The sequence below is a fragment of the Oryx dammah genome, unplaced genomic scaffold (genome assembly GCF_014754425.2).
Source record: "Oryx dammah isolate SB20612 unplaced genomic scaffold, SCBI_Odam_1.1 HiC_scaffold_10, whole genome shotgun sequence".
NCBI lineage: Eukaryota > Metazoa > Chordata > Mammalia > Artiodactyla > Bovidae > Oryx > Oryx dammah.
Window position 1 is genome coordinate 30,629,806 of NW_024070194.1, and position 20,011 is coordinate 30,649,816.

Here is a 20,011-nt window from a genome sequence, read left to right on the forward strand (position 1 = left end):
GGCTGCATGCTGCTGCTGCTGCTAAGTCGCTTCAGTCGTGTCCGATTCTTTGCAACCCTATGGACTGTAGCCCACGAAGCTCCTCTGTCCATTGGATTCTCCAAGAAAGAATACTGGAGTGGGTTGCCATGCCCTCCTCCAGGGGATTGAACCCGCATCTCTTTATGTCTCCTGCATTGGCAGATGGGTTCTTTACCACTAGTGCCACCTGGGAAGCCCCTTCATCCAGGCTACGCATGTTCAATTCCTGGGCAGGGAAGTAAGACCCCTCTTCAGGGCTGCTCACTGCTGTCTCTCTGAGATCAATTTCTTTTACTTAGCAGAATATTCTTAAGGTTCATCCAAGTAGTAGCAGTATCAATATTTCATTCCTTTGATGGCTGAATAATATTCCATTATATGTACAGCCCACAATTTACCTATCAATTAATCCACTGATGGACAGTTGGGCTGTTCCCACCTTTCGCCTGTTATGAATTCTACTACAAACATACCTATACAAGTTTCTGTGTAGACATATATTTTCATTTCTCTTGAATACATACTTAAGAGTAGAATCATATGGTAATTCTGTTTATCTTTTTGAGGAACCACCAAATCATTTTACATAGTTGCTGCAACATTTTACATTCTTACCAGTAATGCAGTATTTCTCCAGGATAGTCTGTTGGACAAGTGGTGCTAAGACAGTCGGAAAACCACATAGAAAAGAATGCAGTTGGCCACCTGCCTCACCATATATCACTCATTAACTCAAAGTGGATTAACAGTTTATAAGAATTAAAACTAAATTGCCAGAAGAAAAGAAGTCTTGATGACCTTGGGTTGCATTCTTATATTTGACACTGAAAGCTCAAGGAAAAACAAGAAATGGATTTCATCAAATTTAGAAACTGCATCAAAGGACATTATCAAAAATGTGAAAATGTAACTTACAGAATGGAAGAAAATATTTGCAAAGTATGTATCTGATTTGAGTTTAAAATCCAGACTACTAATTGTATATAAAGAACTATGCCAGCTTTTTTCCCCCATTAAAGTCATCCTAGTACTCTTGCCTGGAAAATTCCATGGACAGAAGAGCCTGGTAGGCTACAGTCAATGGGCTCGCTAAGAGTTGGACCCGACTGAGCGACTTCACTTTCACTTTTGTGCATTAGAGAAGGAAATGGCAACCCACTCCAGTATTCTTGCCTGGAGAATCCCAGGGACAGAGGAGCCTGGTGGGCTGCCGTCTATGGGGTCGCAGAGTCGGACACGACTGAAGTGACTTAGCAGCAGCAGCAGCAGTAGGTTGAAGTGATATCTCATTGTGGGTTTGATTTGAATTTAATGACCAATGATGAAGTTTTTCATGTTGTCCATTTGTATATCTTCTTTGAAGAAATGTGTACTCCTTTGTTGACTTTTTAATTAGGCTGTTTATCTATAGTTGAGTTTTGAAAGTTCTTTATATACAATTAGTAGTCTGGATTTTAAACTCAAATCAGATACATACTTTGCGAATATTTTCTTCCATTCTGTAAGTTACATTTTCACATTTTTGATAATGTCCTTTGATGCAGTTTCTAAATTTGATGAAATCCATTTCTTGTTTTTCCTTGAGCTTTCAGTGTCAAATATAAGAATGCAACCCAAGGTCATCAAGACTTCTTTTCTTCTGGCAATTTAGTTTTAATTCTTATAAACTGTTAATCCACTTTGAGTTAATGAGTGATATATGAAGTGAGGCAGGTGGCCAACTGTATTCTTTTCTATGTGGTTTTCCGACTGTCTTAGCACCACTTGTCCAACAGACTATCCTTTTCCCAGTGAAAGGTGTTGACACTTTCGTGGTCAAATACGCAATGCCTTATTTCTGGGTTCTCAGTTCTATTCCATTGGTCTGTATCTATCCTTATGCCAATACCACAGTTTTGATTACTCAAGCTTTGTAGTTAAGTTTTGAAATTAAGAAGTGAGATATCAAGATTGTTCTTGCTATTGTGTCCCTTGCAGCTTCATAGAATTTGAGGATGAGCTTCTTCATTTCTGCAAAAAGATCTCTTGGAATTTTGTTAGACTGCATCTAATCTATATTTATTTGAGAAATACAGCCATTTTAATACTGTCTCAATTCATGAATATGGTAGGTATTTCCATTTTTTCTTTCAGGATGTTCTTAATTTTCAGCATACAAATCTTCCACAACCTTGGTTAACTTGATTCCTAAGTATATTATTCTCCTGGATGCTGTTGTAAATGGACTTTACCTTTTTTCAGATTACAGATAGTATATAGAAATACAATTTATGTGCACTCTCATAATTTGCAATTTTGCTGAATTCAATTATCACATCTAGGAGCTTTCTTATGGATTCTTTGTGATTTTCCACATACAGAATTGTATCTATACAATCTTCCTTTCCAATTTGGCTTTTTCTTCCTTAATTACTCTGGCTAGACCTTCCAGTATAATTTTAAATAGCAGTCGTTGAAGTGGGGACACTTATTTCTGATCTTAAGGGTAAAGTTTTCAACCTTTCATTATGTTAGCTGTGGGTTTTTCATTAAAAAAACAAACAAAAAAAACACCTGTATTGTTTATAAATTTCCCTTCTATTCCTAATGTGTTAGGATTTTATCCAATGTCTTCTTACTGAGATGACCATACAGCTTTTTCCTTGTTCTATTAACTTGGTACATTTGTTTGTTTTTATACTGAACCACTTTTATTTCCCTGGACAAACACCTTCATTCTACAACAGCAGTCTCTCTTTTTCCACTAAGTTCTCTTTTACATTTAGGATGGTCCTCTACCCCATGCAGTAATTTTAAAGTATTCACTTTATTTCTGTAGCCTTTTTAAGCTTGATGTACTAAGAGTACTGTTTAGTGACCTATCAGACTCTGGGTGGAAGAAATTGATACCCCACAACTCAAAAATCAGATTATATACATGCATATGACCACAAGAGAGTTATACCAAAATTGTTCCTTTCAATAGGATTCATTTCCATTTTTATTACTTGCTTCATACTTTTTTTATTTTGGCTGCGATGGGTCTTCTTGGCAGTGCACAGGCTTCTCTTGTGGCATGCAGGCTCTAGAGTGTGCAGGTTCAATAGTTGAGGCACATGGGCTTAGTTGCTCCAAGACCTATGGGGTTTTAGTTCTCCAACCAGGAATCGTCCCCTGCTTTGAAAGGCGGATTCTTAGCCACTGGATCAGGGACGTCTCAGTATTTGCTTCATAGTTTATTGTAGAAAAATGACAAAGCACTGTTCAACCACCACAGACACTGACATCGTGAACAATATAGGGGAGGCTTGCACCAACCGGAAAGCTGAATACAACCAGTGGTTCAATCACTGGTTTGCCAGTAATTTCCTCAAGGCGGATGGCTCCAGGGACCCATACACTGGCCTCTTCAAATTCTACCAGCAGTGTGTTTAGAAAGCAACGAAGGAGGAGATTCCTATTGAAGGACTGGGGTTCTTGGGCCATGGCAAAGAAAAACCTGAAAGTGCTTCTTGATCTTGACAGTAACTTTGAAAATGGACTCCTCAAATCAGGAAATTGAGGGCTCTCAATCATATCAAAGACCTGAAGACAGCCACCAATTTGACAAATTTAGGAAGAAGTTTGCTTTCCTTCTTGCTTTTTTCTTACTTGTAAAAGATGATGAACCATCACTCTTTGCTTCTGACAACTCAGTAGGAACTTCATGTGCTAAATAATGGAATTATTTGGGATTATGGTTGCAATACTTGGTCTGGAATCAGTTTTAGATATATCTTTTTTTTTTTTTTTTTTAAGAATCTGCCTACCAATGCAGGGGACATAGATATATCTTGTATGTAAATGCCATTTCGTTTGTCAGGATGACCAAGGATTCCTGACCTTTTGAGTTATGCTTCAAAGGACATTACATTACATACACCGAACTAGGGTTATTGTCCATAGAAGCAACTAGTTAGTATCTCTCTTTTCTCTCAGGGAGTGAATGCTCTGGAAAGGATTCCCAGCATAACAGTTTCAAGCAATGCTTGAGAGTAGTTTTGTTTTTAAACAGTAAATTAAATGTTAACATTGCTGGTGGACTGTGTTAGCCAAGAGGAAGACAGCTTTTAACAGTTCCCTTCCTTAACAAGAGGTGTCAGATCTCACATTAAGATGTGAAAACTTCCAGAATGGTGTGGGGAACACCATTTCAGAGCTCATGGTGTAGTTTAGGAATTAAGATCTTTAGAGAGGCTATGGAGGAAGATCTGAAATTATAAAGACTTGTTGCCAACTTTCAACTTTAAGATGGAATTAAATTTAGTTTCTAAAGAAAATAAAGTACTGCTTAAGAAGTTATCTTGATTAGTGCCTTCCAAAGAGGATATACCAATTCACAATCCTCACCAATACAGTATTAAAGTTAACAAAATGATTTTTGCCAGTATAACAGGTGAAAATGTCTGCTTACAGTTCAATTTTGTAATTCTCTTGAATGAGACTGTGCATCCCTGCAAATGAATACAGTATTTTACAAGGGAAACAGCTAAGGATTAGGGCTAGTTTTTCCAAGGCAACCCTTCTTGATTCTTATCAAGCACCCAATACATCAACAGTTTTTCTGAAAATAAACAAACATACTAGGTGCATTTTTAATATTCTCTTAAAGAGTTTATTATAAACTAGTGTCACAGGCCACAAGGAAGTAAAAGGACTATGTACAGCCTTACGGGAAACAGGCAGGGAGCTGAGGAGGGCCAAGATGAGCCTAGGGCCTTGGTGGGCGCATTCCCGGGGGAGGGGGCCCTGTAAGGGAAACCAGACAATCCGGTGAGACTCCGCGAACAACGGCTTAACAAACAAACAGGTGTGGTAACGTGGCCCTGGAGAATCGGGCCCAAGCCTCTGTGGAGCTACTTCCATAACTCTGTGGCCAAGGTCAAAGAAGGCCTGAAGTAAGAGTAAGAAGTTTAGTCAGTGCCTGATCTGCAATTCAAATCCCCACCCTACCCCAGCCTCCCACACCCAGCAGTTACCAAATGATCAGAGGGGTACTTCTCTGGGGCCAGGGGCTCCTAAGCTTATAAAGCTCAGTAATGGAAAACTATAAATACAGTGATCAGCCAGTCTGGCCACAGGTTAACTTATAGGCCACTATGGCTTCATGAAAAGAACAATGGCCTGGACACTGAGCTCTCTATGGGCCGGTTTCTCGCCTATAAAACAAGAGAACTGATCTACGTCAGCACTTCTTAAACTGGAGTTAAACAGATAATCCACAATAAATAGTACACCAAAGCCCAGAGTCCCTCCTTAATTACTAGCCACTCCCAAACCAAATGGCCTAAGACCTTTCTTGGACATGCAACAAAATGCACTATTTTACAGTGGCCAGAGAAAACTGCCTTAGACACTGGAAGTACTGTGCACAGGGAGGCTCTCACTATTCTAAGAGGGAGGTAAGGTCCATTTAAGAAGTGCTTGTTCCCTCTTTCCTTTCTGAACAAAGCTGTCCTCTAAGTGTTCACTTCCCTAAACTTAAGGCATAAAAGCCAAGAACATATGGTCAAAACTAACCCAACACAGCTCTAGGCAATCAACACTACAGGCACTTACCTCGCATCCCTGGGGGAGGAGGCCGCATCCCTGGTGGCGGCATGCCCATAGGAGTTCCTCGTCCAGGTGGGATCCCCATTGGGGGACCCATGGGAGGCCTCATACCAGGAGGTGGGCCCATCATGCCTGTAAGAGAAAAATCCCAAGAATACAGCTCAAGTGTCCATCATAGCAGGAAACGTACAAAACTGTTCACCACATTCTAAGACAGAGGGACCATTCCACCCTTCCAGTCCTTCCTAGCACTAGGACTTGAGCCAGAGATAGAGCTCTTGTCTGGCTAGTTCCAAAGTTAGTCAACCAAGCTGGATCTCAGAGTAATCCTGCTTAATTACACAAACTCGTCATTAGTTTCAGTCAAGGTTATGTCTCATCATAAATCCAGCTAAGGCATCTTCTATCAATTAACAATGGACTCCTCCTGGGCTCCTCACCTGGAGGGGGTGCCCCTCGGCCCATAGGTGGTGGAGGACCTGCACGGCCAGGTGGGTACTGGGTTGGGGCCCCTGCAATACTGGCTGTGGCAGCAGCTGCAGCTGCTGCAACAGTACCTCTTCCTTGTGGGGTCATCACCTAGGAAGACACGGGAAAGAAGTTAGGCAGAACAGTACAGTGCAATGCAGTGCCGCTCTCTCCTCTCCAACCTGGTAAAGAGCGAGCAGACACCAAATCTGCTGAGCAACAACTCAAAGCATCAGACTTCCTATCAAAACCTATTATGCCAGAGGAGATCAAGCATGATCTCAATTCCTGTTTTCCAGGCCTAAGTTAAAGATGCCCAATCCAAATTAGGTAAGGCATTTGCATGCTGAAACAGGACTGACAATAGGTTATAAAAGCTATAGTACAGCTGACCCTTGAACATGGTTTTAATCTACCAGGGTCCACTTATATGCATTCTTCTCCCTGAATACATACTACAGTACTGTGCACAATCTTGGCTTGAATCCATGGACATAATGAGCCAACTGTAAAGTTATATACAAATTTTCACCTGCAGAGTTGGCATTCCTAACCCCCATATTGTTCAAGGGTTAAGATTTCAAATGTTGTCATGGAAATGCTTTACTCTAATACAGTTCATCAGAAACTTTTCATGCATCTCTTACAGCATCAACATAATGCATAATAGCAAGCTTTCCTTTTTGCTTGACTCTCCAACCGTGTATGAAGCACAGTGAAATACTGATAGCTTGACAATCACAGCCTAATTGGTCATTCTGGACTCAGATCTTCACTCTATCCTTTATTTTAACTACAGAAGCTAGTGCCTCTTCCTCCAACTCCTCACCTGTTGGGATGGACCACCAACCCCACGGACTGGCCCAGCAAGTCCTGCAGGAGCCTGAGGCATAGGAACCCCAGCTGGGATTCCTCTACCAGCAGCTCTGCCAATCCCTGGGCCTCCAGCAGCTCCAGCAAGTGGCACTCGGGCAATGCCAGTCTGAAAAATAAATATATATGTTAATATGGTTGTGGCCTAGAGTAAGAAGTATACTTTGGAATATCACTGCCAAGAGAACCCCTCAGATTTACAGGGCATCAAAACACCTTCTTATAAACACTATCCATTCCTGTTAACACCACTCTTCCTCCATCCAAGATTATATGCCTAGCAGGCTAAAAGAACTTAAGGGTTTTAAGTCAAAAGAAACACGTACAATTCAACCAATATGCATTCCTATGAAAATTAAATAAACAAACAGCCAAGCCTCCACCCAAAAGGGTGTCTATGTTAGATTAGGTTTTGACCCCCGAGAAAGAGATATGAGGTCCAGTCCCAGCTCTGATTCTCACTTGGTGGGTAACAGTGGGGATAGTGGGCAAGTAATCCCACCATTCTAGTACTGCTTCCTCATCTGCCAATGAAGAGGTTTTAACAAAACTGGTTGTGGTCCTGAAGGTTTACAACTGGCTAATTAAGAGTAGCAAATTCTACTGGAAATAGATACCAAAGCTATGAATAGGTACCTAGGCCCTGAATCAGAAACATGGTAACATCCTTTGCATATAAGAGTCTAAACAGAAGGAAATAACTAGGATAAACTACTCTGCACTCACTTGAAAGTATCTTTAAGTCATTAACATGACTTTTGAATATAGCAACTGGAAAAATGTTTACAATGTTAAGTTAAAAAGCAGAATGATACATACCTATTACAAGTAAAAAAAAAAAAAAACCCAACATATATATATGTGGACAAAAATTACAACAAGGTAACAAGATTATTCCTTTAACAAACAGTATCTTAAAAGGAAAAAGGGGAAACAAATTTGGTTAGATTCTCTAAAGCCTCTTCTATTTCTAAAGGGAGGCTGATGTTAATGAACCAATACTGCTTGGAATCAAATGACCGTTTCACCACTTTCCAGCTGTGCCACCTTGACTAAATTTCAATTTGCATTATCTATAAAGTGGGAATAATCTATCTCAGGACTGTTACATGGATTAAATACTGAAGGGCTTCGCAAATAGCAGATGCTTAATTAAATATTAACTATTATTCCATAACTATACAAAAAATATACATGTATTCTATTGTTTGGAGTTACAATTTTTTATGGTCCAACTAGACTGTCATCACATTAAGAACTGATCCAGGAGGGCTTAAGTGCCTCTTCTATTGACTAGGTACATCAACTAAGGAAAAGAGGGCTTTAAAGTTACAAACCCTCAAATCCTAGTTCCTTACTTCTGACTTGCAAAACCTCTTTAAGATTCTGGTTTATTATCTGTATAAGGGAAACAGAAACCAGAAGATACCTGTGAGTACTGCAATGAAACAGAGAACCCCACACAGGGCCCAGCTCAGGGTGGCACCTCCCTTGCACAAGGTTCCTGGCCTTGCACTGGCTCTCAGTTCTGACTTACATCTTTTGGAGGTGGTCCCTCTACTGTCATTGAGACCAGGTTCTCCCCTCGAAGTAGTACGAGACCAAGGACTCGCTTCTCTTCTCTCTCTGCTTGTTTTGAGTTCTTTGGTCTAAAGACAGGTTTAGGAGAAGAAAAAAAAAACAAAGCAAAACAGCATTAGGAAAAGGGTAAAGTTCATGTTCACCTACCTAGGGGCCCTCCGAGACTTGTTTTACACTAAATCTACTGACAGGCTAAACTTGTAACCTCCCCCCATTAGATGGTTGTGTCCCATGCCAAGAGAATGCACAGACCAAGAGACAGGACAAGATTAAAGAAAGCCCAGCCCTGGCTCACTCACAAAGCCACTGTGAAAGCCTTTCCTCAGTCAACTCTTTGTTGCCATTACCCTTTTTCTTCCTTCAGCTTAAGGCCTTAACAATGTCAGGAAGGCAGTCGAAACAATTCCTCAAGTCAGCTGAATCCCATTCACTCTACTTACATGCAGTATCCTTCTAGTATTAATTCAACCCCATAGAATTATAACTCTCTCACCTCACATTAGAAATAGAAGCCATAAAGGAAAAGGTTAAGAGATTAGCTACATAGAAATTACACTTCTATCCTCAAAGAACAAAAACAAATCTCCAAATATCCACAAGCAGAAAAGGATGAGCAAAATATAAACGAGATAAGACTGGAAAAAGTAATTGCAACAAGACAGGGAAAGGAAAGTCAAAGCCAATATCCTAAAATTAAAGGAAATACAAAATATCTTGATTTTAAAAAATTACTTAAAGGTTTCATTTTAATATTTTATATAAATTTTCTATAGGTGGTCATTTTTCCCTCTTTTTAAAAACTTATCTATAGTTCTTATTTTTTAAAAAAAGCATGTACTGCCCTTTCACAATTAAAAAAAAAAATCCTTTCTGGGTATCTTAAGTTTTTTCTCATATACTTCTATGTACTTTTACAAAATATTTTCTAATGGGCACATTTTCATTACCAGAATAAAGTTAAGTCTCATTTAAAAATGTTGGCCACTCTCTAATGTGCACCTAGCACTCAGCCATCACTACCATTTTCTGTCCTATACTTCTTGACCTCATGCCACAAAGAAAGCAAAAGTCCCAAAGAGAATTAAAGGGAACTGACAGCCACTGGCAACACACTATGGACACTCCAGTGGCAAAAGAGAGCTGGATGGTCAAGGAAATTACATAACTTCTTTGGGCCTCAAGATGCCTTTACTGTAAAACAGAATAAAACACTAGACCACATCTTTTACTAGGCTAGAAACTTAAGATCTGTGAGTCCTAAGACAAGGGAATTATCTAACAAATTATGGGATTGTATTCTCCAATTGTTTCTGTAAATGACAACAAAAATCACTGGCCCCAAACCCACAAGGGGAGTTGAGCACTTACCCTGAAGAGGGTCAGAGGCTTCTTAAAGCAGTTTCAGACCAGGCTGCACTGTGAGAGCCCTTTAGGCTACAGCTTTACAAATAGGCAATGAGGCCAGAAAATCAAGCTCTCCCCCCTTACACACCTGTGGGGAGAACATGAGAGCCCTTTACCCCAGTACCCCCGGGCACACAAAATCAGAGAAATAAAAAGCCTGGCAGCCCTACTTACAACTTGTACTCTGCTAGAAGTAAAGAACAAGACTAAGGAAAGAGATTTAAGAAACTCTCCATTTTAATCTGCCCTGTAAAACAGGAGAGCAAACAGAGGAACCAGCCAGCTAGTCACCACCTATCACTTGGCCCACCCACCCAATCCACTCCCCATCCACTCAACCCCTCCCCCCATAGCCCACTCCTTACTTGATCTTCCTGAACTCATCACAGTCACAGAGGATCAAATTCATATGTTTGTCAAAAGCTTTAAAGGTGCCAATGAAGATACGACCATCTTGCAGGATACACCTCATCCTGTAGTCAATGTGTTGCAGCATCTTGCTGCTCTTGCCCACCGTCTGCAAGGAGAAATCAGCAGGAATGAGACTCAGAATGACCCACAAAACTGTTGTCTTTCCTTAAAACTTCTGCTGCAGCCTTCTTTTCTGTTTGTCTTTCTCAGTATTCTCAGTTCTATCTTTCAACCACAGCCATTTCCTAGGAATTCTCTCACCTGTTTTCAAACCTGACCTGTTATTGTCCTTCTCATAAAATCATCTTTTTCATATAACAATTGCCTTTGTCTATGTTGTATATCTTTGTCTATGCCATAGTCACGTATGGATGTGAGAGTTGGACTATAAAGAAAGCTGAGCACAGAAGAATTGATGCTTTTGTACTGTGGTGTCGGAGAAGACTCTTGAGAGTCCCTTGGCCTGCAAGGAGATCCAACCAGTCCATCCTAAAGGAAATCAGTCCTGAATATTCATTGGAAGAACTGATGCTGCAGCTGAAACTCCAATACTTTGGCCACCTGATGCGAAGAACTGACTCATTGGAAAAGACCCTGATGCTGGGAAACATTAAAGGTGGGAGAAGGGGACGACAGAGGATGAGATGGTTGCATGGCATCACCAACTTAATGGACATGAGTTTGAGTAAACTCCAGGAGTTGGTGATGGACAGGGAAGCCTGGTGTGCTGCAGTCCATGGGGTCACAAAGAGTTGGACACAACTGAGGGACTGAACTGGATTGAATGTTGTATATGTTTCAGAAATGAAAGGGTAAGATGGCTCCAAACTACTGAAACCCATGCATATTAGAGATTAGTGGCCATCTGCCACTGTGCAGATTACAGGTGACTCCAGTGCTGTGGAACACCACCATCCCATTAAAAAGACTGAGTTTAAAAAAAAAAAAAAAGACCGAGTAAAAGAGCTGGAATGGGACTGGCACTAAGAACCCAATCAATGAAGAGCCTGTTATCAGAAAGGAGATGAACAGCTTAGAAGAGGAGAATGGAACCCCCAAATCAGTGATTTGTTAGTGTGTCTCCAAGACTACGTTCAGAAACATTAAAACTTCCTAGTAGTCAGAGTGCTAATGAGTTTGAACACATCATGAGAATATATAAGCTGCTACACTGCTTAACCCAAAAACCTTTTCTCCTTCACAGCCTGGCTTCAAATGTAGTTGTGCTAAAACAGAGTATATAGACCTCACAAGAGGACTGTCAAGTGCCCTTGGCAGTTACATTTCTATGAATAAACAACCTGGCATTTGTTATATCAGCCTCCCATCAGTCTGATCAGTCTTAACTCATCCAAGAGCCTTTGAGGTACCAGGCACTGTGCTTGCTATTCATCTCTGTGAGGTTGAACAAACACAGGTTTTCTGAACCTACAAATCCATGGATCAGAATCTTGACTCCTGTCACCCTGGAGACACAAGTTATTTGGTGCAGTTTCTTTTACATGACCATTTTAACCAAACTGTAATCACAGCTTCTAACAACTCGTGTCTGAACCTTTACAGTAACATTTACTGCTCCATTTGTCTTCTATAGCTAATCGCACTGGGCGCTCACTGGCAGGCACTGCCACAAGCACTACGTATCTCATTTAATCCTTAAAATCAGACTTTACAGGTGAGGTCATGAGGCTGTTAAGAGGTTAAGCTGTGCTGAAAGCTAGTCAGCCTGAATCCAGTGCCTACTTTTCTAACCAATTCTCTAAACAACATCCTGCTTCCGGTTCACCCAATATATAACTGCTACATAACAGTTATCTTTCTGAACACAAATAAGTACGTGTCCTTTTGCTTGTTAAAAATCCTTCAATGGCATCCCTTACCACTAACAAAATTAAATAGCATGTAAAGCCTTTAATAATCAGATTCCCGCCAATTCCTCCCACCCCCCCATTCTTCCCTTTCCCCTCTTAAGAATTTTCAACAATGCTACCCCTTCACGCTTTGTTCTTGCAGTCCTTCGGATCTATACCATTCTCTCCCATTTTCGCTGGGGTAAAGCCTGAGTCTTAGGACTCTGACAGGGATCACCGAGTCTAGAAAACATTCTTATCCCGCTCCCCGCCGTTACTTTTACTTAACGCTGAATTACCACTCCGAATTATGTTACCCCTATCTCCAAATAAGAGTGAACGCAGTGAAGAAAGGAAACACTTCATTGTGTAGCCCCAGGGCCTGAAAACTCAGGCGTACTCAAGTATAAATGCTGAACAAAAGAGTTGAACGCTTCCTCCCCTCACTCATCCTCCGTTCCCTCCTCCCCATCTACCAGAATCAAGACTGTTTCCGGCCACAAGTCCTTCCACGTCTTTCCGCAACTCCTCGGACCCTCACCCTTCACAAGTCTGAGCCTCTCACTCGGTCTTACTCAGTCCTTCTACGGCGCTAGTGCTTGCTCAAAAGCCCCCCCCCCCCGCCCACCCACACACACACATATATGCCGCAAAGTTTACTCAGCGCCTATGGGATCCCACAGCGGCTTGGAGAGCCCCAGCGCTAACCTCGCGCGCACCAAGCGACTCTGGCCTCGGTCCCTATTTCCAGCCTTCTCGTCCCCACCCCCCACCCCCTCGCCCAGTCCACGGAGGGGCGACGATGTGAGTCTTTCCTACGCAGACGGAGGGGCCGCGGCCCGGGCCTTCACCCCCTGAGCGGCCAACCCATGACCTCCTTCCCGGTTAATCGCTATCCCCACCCCACAAGAGACTCAGGAGCTCCCGTGCTGCTGGTCTGCGCCTCCTCACCATGGTGGCGGTTCTGATGGCTCAGATTCCCCCCGGATTCCCCTTCGCGGAGGCCTAGAAGCCCGCGAGTAACTCGCTTCCCGCCGCCGCTACCGGAAATGTAACAGCGGGCAAAATGGGGTCGGGTAGAAAGCTACTTCCGGTCCCGGAGTTGGGCCTTGAGTTCCGGCCGAGGCGCTGAGTTATGAGCTTAGAGCAGGGCGGAGCTTTGGGCGGTGCTATCTTCAGATCCTCGTTGTTGGACAGCTTCCTGGCTTCAGTGGGTGGTTAGAGCTGCTCCTCTTCACCTTCACCACCGATTCCCCCGCGTCCCAGCCCGTTAACTTTCGGTCCTCATCTCCCAGCGCTTTATCCCGGCTCTCTTGTCTACAGGACTTTCGTGGTAGTTCAGCTGGTAAAGAATCTGTCTGTAACGCAGGAGACCCCTGTTTGATTCCTGGGTCGGGAAGATCCCCTAGAGAAGGGATGGGCTACTCGCTCCGATATTCTGGCCTGGAGAATTCCATGGACTGTATCAGCCCATGAGGTCGCAGAGTCAGACACCACTGAGCGACTTTCACTTTCATCTCTTGTCTACAGCCACAGTCCCTGCTTTTCCGTGAACTTACTCGACCTGCTTCTGCACAGCACCTTTGCTGTTGCCTCTGCTTAGAATGCTAGTCGTCCATGTATGTGCACGGCCGACAGCCTCACCTTCATGAATTAAATTCAAGTAACGTTTTCCCACTGAGGGCTTTCCTGGCCGTCCTTTTCTAAAACTGAAGCCTTCCCACTCATCCCTGTTTTATTAACACCTTTCTCCTTAACATTGATTGCCAGCATACTGTATGTGTGTTATTTTATTATCCCTCCACATTAGAATGTGAGTTCAAAGGATATGAATTTTTCTTTGCCCATTGTTCATTGCTGTAGTGCCTAGAACACTGCTTAGCACAAAACAAGGGCTTAATAAATATTTGAATGAATGAATTTATCAGTCAATCCCATCCAGTCCCATGACTTTTTTTTCAATGATAACCTTTACTAAAATGTCCCAACACACACACACAAAATGTATTTCCAATGCATTACAGAAAATATGACCATTCAGGTAAAGACATAAAAAAGAAAATTAATGTTTTAAATTTTTTATATTTTGAATTTCCATAATTTTTTTTTGTATTTTTGAGATTTGGACAAAATCTGTACTTTAGTTAGTAATACTATATCACACGCTAATTTTCTTGTTTTTTTGGCAACATATTTCTTTATATATTCAGAATTGAATTAGAAGTGTCCATCCTAATTCAAATTTTTTTAATCACTAAGATAAACTTTTAAGACTTTTTTTCTAGATGCCAAAATACATGGAAATATTTCAGAATTTTAAGTGACTATAAATTAGAAGCCTAGCATTCTATTAAGACTAAGTTAAACAAGTGGAATCAAAATGTCAAATATTTTATTTAGGCAAAAATTCACAAGTTTTATAAAATATGTATATATTATATTATACATACTATTTATGTATATATTTGTGTATACAAAAGCTTTTCTACTATGCTTGGTAAACACTTGAGAAAGAACGTCAAAAAAAAAAAAAGAAATTGGAAAACATAAACTAAAAGAAATGGGAGCACCAAATATGAAATAGAAAAAGTGAAACAAACTAGATAGAAGTAAAAAATTCTAAGATAATTGTGATATGCATCTGGATTTTAAAAAGTGACTACAGGTTTTTCTATTAAATGGTAGTTTTACTGATAAAGAATTCTACTATTTTCTGTTGACGAATCATGATGCAGTTATTGTATTAAGCAAAAATCACAATAGTAGAAGACGTTTATCAGTTTTCACAATCAGTAGCCAGACAAAAAATAAGAGATTATTGCAATTACAAGCCATAATGGAAACATGATTAACCTAATACCAAATAATTACATCCAGTTTGGAGGGTTAGGTAGAGTGATGTGGGACTGTATATTTGTGTCATACATGTATTTCTGAGTAAGTCTGTACATATAAAATTTACATATCACTTATAAATTTCATTTATAAGTGGGTGAGTGATTTTGAGCTTGATTTCACATACATTGACTAATTTAGACTAGCTATATCTAACTCTTAGCAAGGAGAGATAAGAAAGCCTCCCTCAACGATCAATGCAAATAAATAGAGGAAAACAACAGAATGGGAAAGACTAGAGATCTCTTCAAGAAAATTAGAGATACCAAGGGAACGTTTCATGCAAAGATGGGCTCGATAAAGGACAGAAATAGTATGGCCCTAACGGGAGCAGAAGATATTAAGAAGAGGTGGCAAGAATACACACAAGAACTGTACTAAAAAAAGATCTTCACAACCAAGGTAATCACGATGGTGTGATCACCCACCTAGAGCCAGACATCCTGGAATGTGAAGTCAAGTGGGCCTTAGAAAGCATCACTACAAACAAAACTAGTGGAGGTGATGGAATTCCAGTTGAGCTATTTCAAATCCTGAAAGATGATGCTGTGAAAGTGCTGCACCCAATATGCCAGCAAATTTGGAAAACTCAGCAGTGGCCACAGGACTGGAAAAGGTCCATTTTCATTCCAATCCCAAAGAAAGGCAATGCCAAAGAATGCTCAAACTACTGCACAATTGCACTCATCTCACACACTAGTAAAGTAATGCTCAAAAGTCTCCAAGCCAAGCTTCAGCAATACGTGAACCATGAACTTCCAGATATTCAAGCTGGTTTTAGAAAAGGCGGACGAACCAGAGATCAAATTGCCAACATCCGATGGATCATGGAAAAAAGAAGAACATTCCAGAAAAACATCTATTTCTGCTTTATTGACTATGCCAAAGCCTTTGACTGTGTGGATCACAATAAACTGTGGAAAATTCTGAAAGAGATAGGAATACCAGACCACCTGACCTGCCTCTTGAGAAACCTGTATGCAGGTCAGGAAGCAACAGTTAGAACTGGACATGGAATAACAGACTGGTTCCAAATAGAAAAAGGAGTACGTCAAGGCTGTATATTGTCACCTTGCTTATTTATATGCAGAGTACATCATGAGAAATGCTGGGCTGGATAAAGCACAAGCTGGAATCAAGATTGCCAGGAGAAATATCAATAACCTCAGATATGCAGATGACACCACCCTTATGGCAGAAAGTGAAGAAGAACTAAAAAGCCTTTTGATGAAAGTGAAAGAGGAGAGTGAAAAAGTTGGTTTAAAGCTCAACATTCAGAAAACGAAGATCATGGCATCTGGTCCCATCACTTCATGGGAAATAGATGGGGAAACAGTGGAAACAGTGGCTGACTTTATTTTTGGGGGCTCCAAAATCACTGCAGATGGTAATTGCAGCCATGAAATTAAAAGACACTTACTCCTTAGAAGGAAAGTTATGACCAACCTAGATAGCATATTCAAAAGCAGAGACATTATTTTGCCAACAAAGGTCTGTCTAGTCAAGGCTATGCTTTTTCCAGTGGTCATGTATGGATGTGAGAGTTGGACTGTGAAGAAAGCTGAGTGCCAAAGAATTGATGCTTTTGAACTGTGGTGTTGGAGAAGACTCTTGAGGGTCCCTTGGACTGCAAGGAGATCCAACCAGTCCATTCTGAAGGAGGTCAACCCTGGGATTTCCTTGGAAGGAATGATGCTAAAGCTGAACCTCCAGTACTTTGGCCACCTCATGTGAAGAGTTGACTCATTGGAAAAGACCCTGATGCTGGGAGGGATTGGGGGCAGGAGGAGAAGGGGACGACAGAGGATGAGATGGCTGGATGGCATCACCGACTCAATGGACGTGAGTTTGGGTGAACTCTGGGAGTTGGTGATGGACAGGGAGGCCTGGCGTGCTGCAGTTCATGGGGTCTCAAAGAGTCAGACATGACTGAGTGACTGAACTGAACTGAATACTCTAACTGCCTAAGAAGTTACAGTTATTCTTGAAAACAATGTCTGATCCTGAGCTTGTATTTATTAATATGTTGCTTAATTTTGACTAAATATACTCTAACTCACCTTAAGGAGAAGGAAACTGGGAAGATTACTGATTGGCTCTGGTTCCAGTAGTTTTGTTGGCACCCCGTTAAAAGTACTTGTGAATGTAGGGACTTGTCTTCTGCAGGGAAAAGTAGCAACTTAAGACTATGGGACAGGGGCACATATATAGCAGAATATGGGGACAGTCACTAGCAGCACAAGTTGACACTAGACTCTGGATCTGAAATGGGGACTCAGCATCTGGAAGAGGGACAGGGACTCAGGCCAGCAGTGAGTTCTCATCCTCTGGAGAGAAAGCAGGGGCACCACCTCTCAGGTGAGAGCTAGGGACTGCCTGTGGAGCCAAAGTCTAGACTCAGCCTCTAGAAGGAGGAGTGTGGACCTAACCTCAAATGAGAGCTCTGAGGACCTAGCTTCTGGATGGAAAAGCAGAGACCGACTCAGATGAGAGAAGCAGGATGTAGTCTCTGTGGCATCAGGTGACCTCTGCAGCCAAAACTGGGGTTCAGCCTCTGTAAGGGGATATGTGGACCTAGCCAGTAGGGCATGTGGTGGGAAATTAGCCTCTAGATGGAGAAGTGGGGTCTTTAACTTCTGGTGTGGGGAGTGGGGTCTTAGCTTCTGAAATGGGAGAGTAAGACTTAGTTTCTGGAGCTGAAATATGGACTCAGCCTCTGGAGGGGGACAGAGAGCTGAGATTTTGGCAGCAGTCAAATCAGCTTCTGTCTGTCCTGAGGAAAAGAGTGACCTTTGTGCCAGGCCTGAGGAGCTCCCCCTGGTGATTGAGGGAAGCAGGAAATTTTGAGATGAATGTGTTTTCTGAGCTTGTTTGCATACATAAAATTTACGAAGTACTTCTGAAGCTGTTTGAAATGAATGAATGATTTTTTATCTTGATTTCACATAAACTCTTAGATACACTCTAAGTTATCCCAAGAAGGTCCTTTTGATTACACTTGAGTCTGTACTTGTTTTTAATATATCAACTGTTACATATGAATATCTCTAAGGAGCAATAAGAAATTTCATTTGAAATGAATGAGTGATTTTGAGCTTGATTTCACCTAAAATGCTTAGAAGTGACTTTATTTACTCTGATTCCTCACAAGGTAAATTAAAGAATAATGACATTCCCTAATACTGCTTAGATTTCTCTAAATTAGTTCTAACTCATTCTTATTTGCTCTCTCTCACCATTAGAAATTTCCTTAGAGGGCAATGTCTGATTCTTAGATTGTTTATAAACATACTGTTTGTTTGTAGACATAGTATAGTTTCATCTTTATTTTCACTAACTCAACATAATAAGGTACTTTTGATTTACTTTATAAGTAAAAGTGTATGATTAACATACTATTTAATCTACTTAATTTGCTATAAATTAATCTTAATTTGCTTTAATTTGCACAAAAATAGTACTTTTAAGGTGATGGTGTGTTTCTGAACTTATTTGCACATAAAAAGATTTTTTCTTAATTTTTTTCTAAATATTTTTATTGAAGTATAGTTGGCTTACAGTGTTTCAGATGCACAACAAGATGATTCCATTATACATATACACATATACTATTTTTGAAATTATTTTCCATTACAGCTTATTATAAGATATTGGCTATGGTTCCCTTTGTTATACAGTAAACCTTTTTTTTGTTCCATATCTATTTTTAGTTAGAAATCTAGCATTCTATGCATACTAAGTCAAACAAGTAGAATCAAAATGTCATAAATTTTTTTGGTTAGGCAAAAATTCATAAATTTTCTAATATATATTATACATATTATTTATGTATACATATACAAAAGCTTTTCTACTACATTTGATAAAGGCTTAAGAAAGAATACTTTAAAAGAAAGAAGAGATGGAAAAAATGGAAAACAAACTAAATGAAAAGGAAGCTCTGAATCTGAAATAGAAAAAGTGAAACTAGATAAAAGTAAAAGATCAGCATATAGTCCAACTGTTTTTAAACATGACTTCTCATTACAAACATATTTGAAGCTCTGGTGGAAAAAAAGCAATACCTGGGCATTTGTAGTTTTCAAAAAATTCCACGATAATTGTGATATGCATCTGGATTTTAAAAAGTGACTACAGTATTTTCTATTAAATGGTAATTTTTTTTAAAAAAAAAAAAAAAGACATTTCCTTCTCCAAGGCAGGAAAGTGAAAAGTGAAAGTGAAGTCGCTCAGTCGTGTCCGACTCTTTGCGACCCCATGGACTGCAGCCTACCAGGCTCCTCTGTCCATGGGATTTTCCAGGCAGGAGTACTGGAGTGGGGTGCCATTGCCTTCTCCAAAATGGTAATTTTTGTGATATAGGGTTCTATTACTTTTCTGTTGACCAATCATGATACAATGGTATTAAGAGAATAATAGTTACATAATCACAATAGAAAAGATGTTTATCTGTTTTCACAATCAATAACCAGACAAAAAATAAAAGATAATTACAGTTGCAAGCCATAATGGGAACATAATTAACCTAACAATATAAAACAATTACATACAGATTGGTGGGTCAAGCAGAGTGATGTGTAAGTGCATACATTCACATGTTTTCATCCACCCAGCCAGTCTGTGTCTTTTGATTGGTGAATTTAATCCATTTGCATTTAAGGTAGTTATTGATATGTGTGATCCTATTACCATTTTCTTAATTGTTTTGTGTTTATTTTCTGTAGATCTTTTCTTTCTCTTGCATTTTCTGCTTAGAAAATTTCCTTTAGCATTTTTTGTAAAGCTGGTTTGGTGGTACCAGATTCTCTTAACTTTTGCTTGTCAGGAAAACTTGATTTCTCTATCAAATATGAATTAAGAGTCTTACTGGGTAGAGTATTCTTTGTTGTAGGTTCTTCCCTTTCATCACTTTAAATATATTGTGCCATTCCCTTCTG

The 20,011-nt window shown here is 40.4% G+C and overlaps 1 protein-coding gene and 1 pseudogene across 2 annotated transcripts; one reads left to right on the forward strand and one right to left on the reverse strand.

Annotated features, from left to right (window-relative positions):
- The first annotated feature begins 3,249 nt into the window (after positions 1-3,249).
- LOC120868591 lies at positions 3,250-3,680 on the forward strand (annotated as a pseudogene).
- Positions 3,681-4,627: 947 nt separating this feature from the next.
- On the reverse strand, positions 4,628-13,283 carry SNRPB (small nuclear ribonucleoprotein polypeptides B and B1). Of its 2 annotated transcripts, none has more exons than XM_040247788.1 (7): positions 13,131-13,283; positions 10,284-10,435; positions 8,471-8,582; positions 6,890-7,042; positions 6,033-6,171; positions 5,599-5,724; positions 4,628-4,932 (listed from the first exon to the last, which is right to left on the reverse strand). In XM_040247788.1, the coding sequence occupies exons 1-7, from the start codon at positions 13,131-13,133 to the stop codon at positions 4,922-4,924; spliced, it is 696 nt and encodes a 231-aa protein (XP_040103722.1). In that variant the 5' UTR covers positions 13,134-13,283; the 3' UTR covers positions 4,628-4,921. The 2 variants fall into 2 exon arrangements, with proteins under 2 accessions (XP_040103722.1, XP_040103721.1); XM_040247787.1 differs by having other exon boundaries at positions 4,636-4,788.
- Positions 13,284-20,011: the final 6,728 nt, after the last annotated feature.

Excerpts from the sequence above, each read along its gene's own strand:
- SNRPB (XM_040247787.1), bottom strand. Across the intron at positions 7,043-8,470 it reads AGGGACCACCTCCAAAAGAT|ACTGGCATTGCCCGAGTGCC; the intron begins GTAAGTCAGAAC and ends TTTATTTTTCAG. Across the intron at positions 4,789-5,598 it reads TCCTCCCCCAGGGATGCGAG|GGCCCCCTCCCCCGGGAATG; the intron begins GTAAGTGCCTGT and ends TTTCCCTTACAG.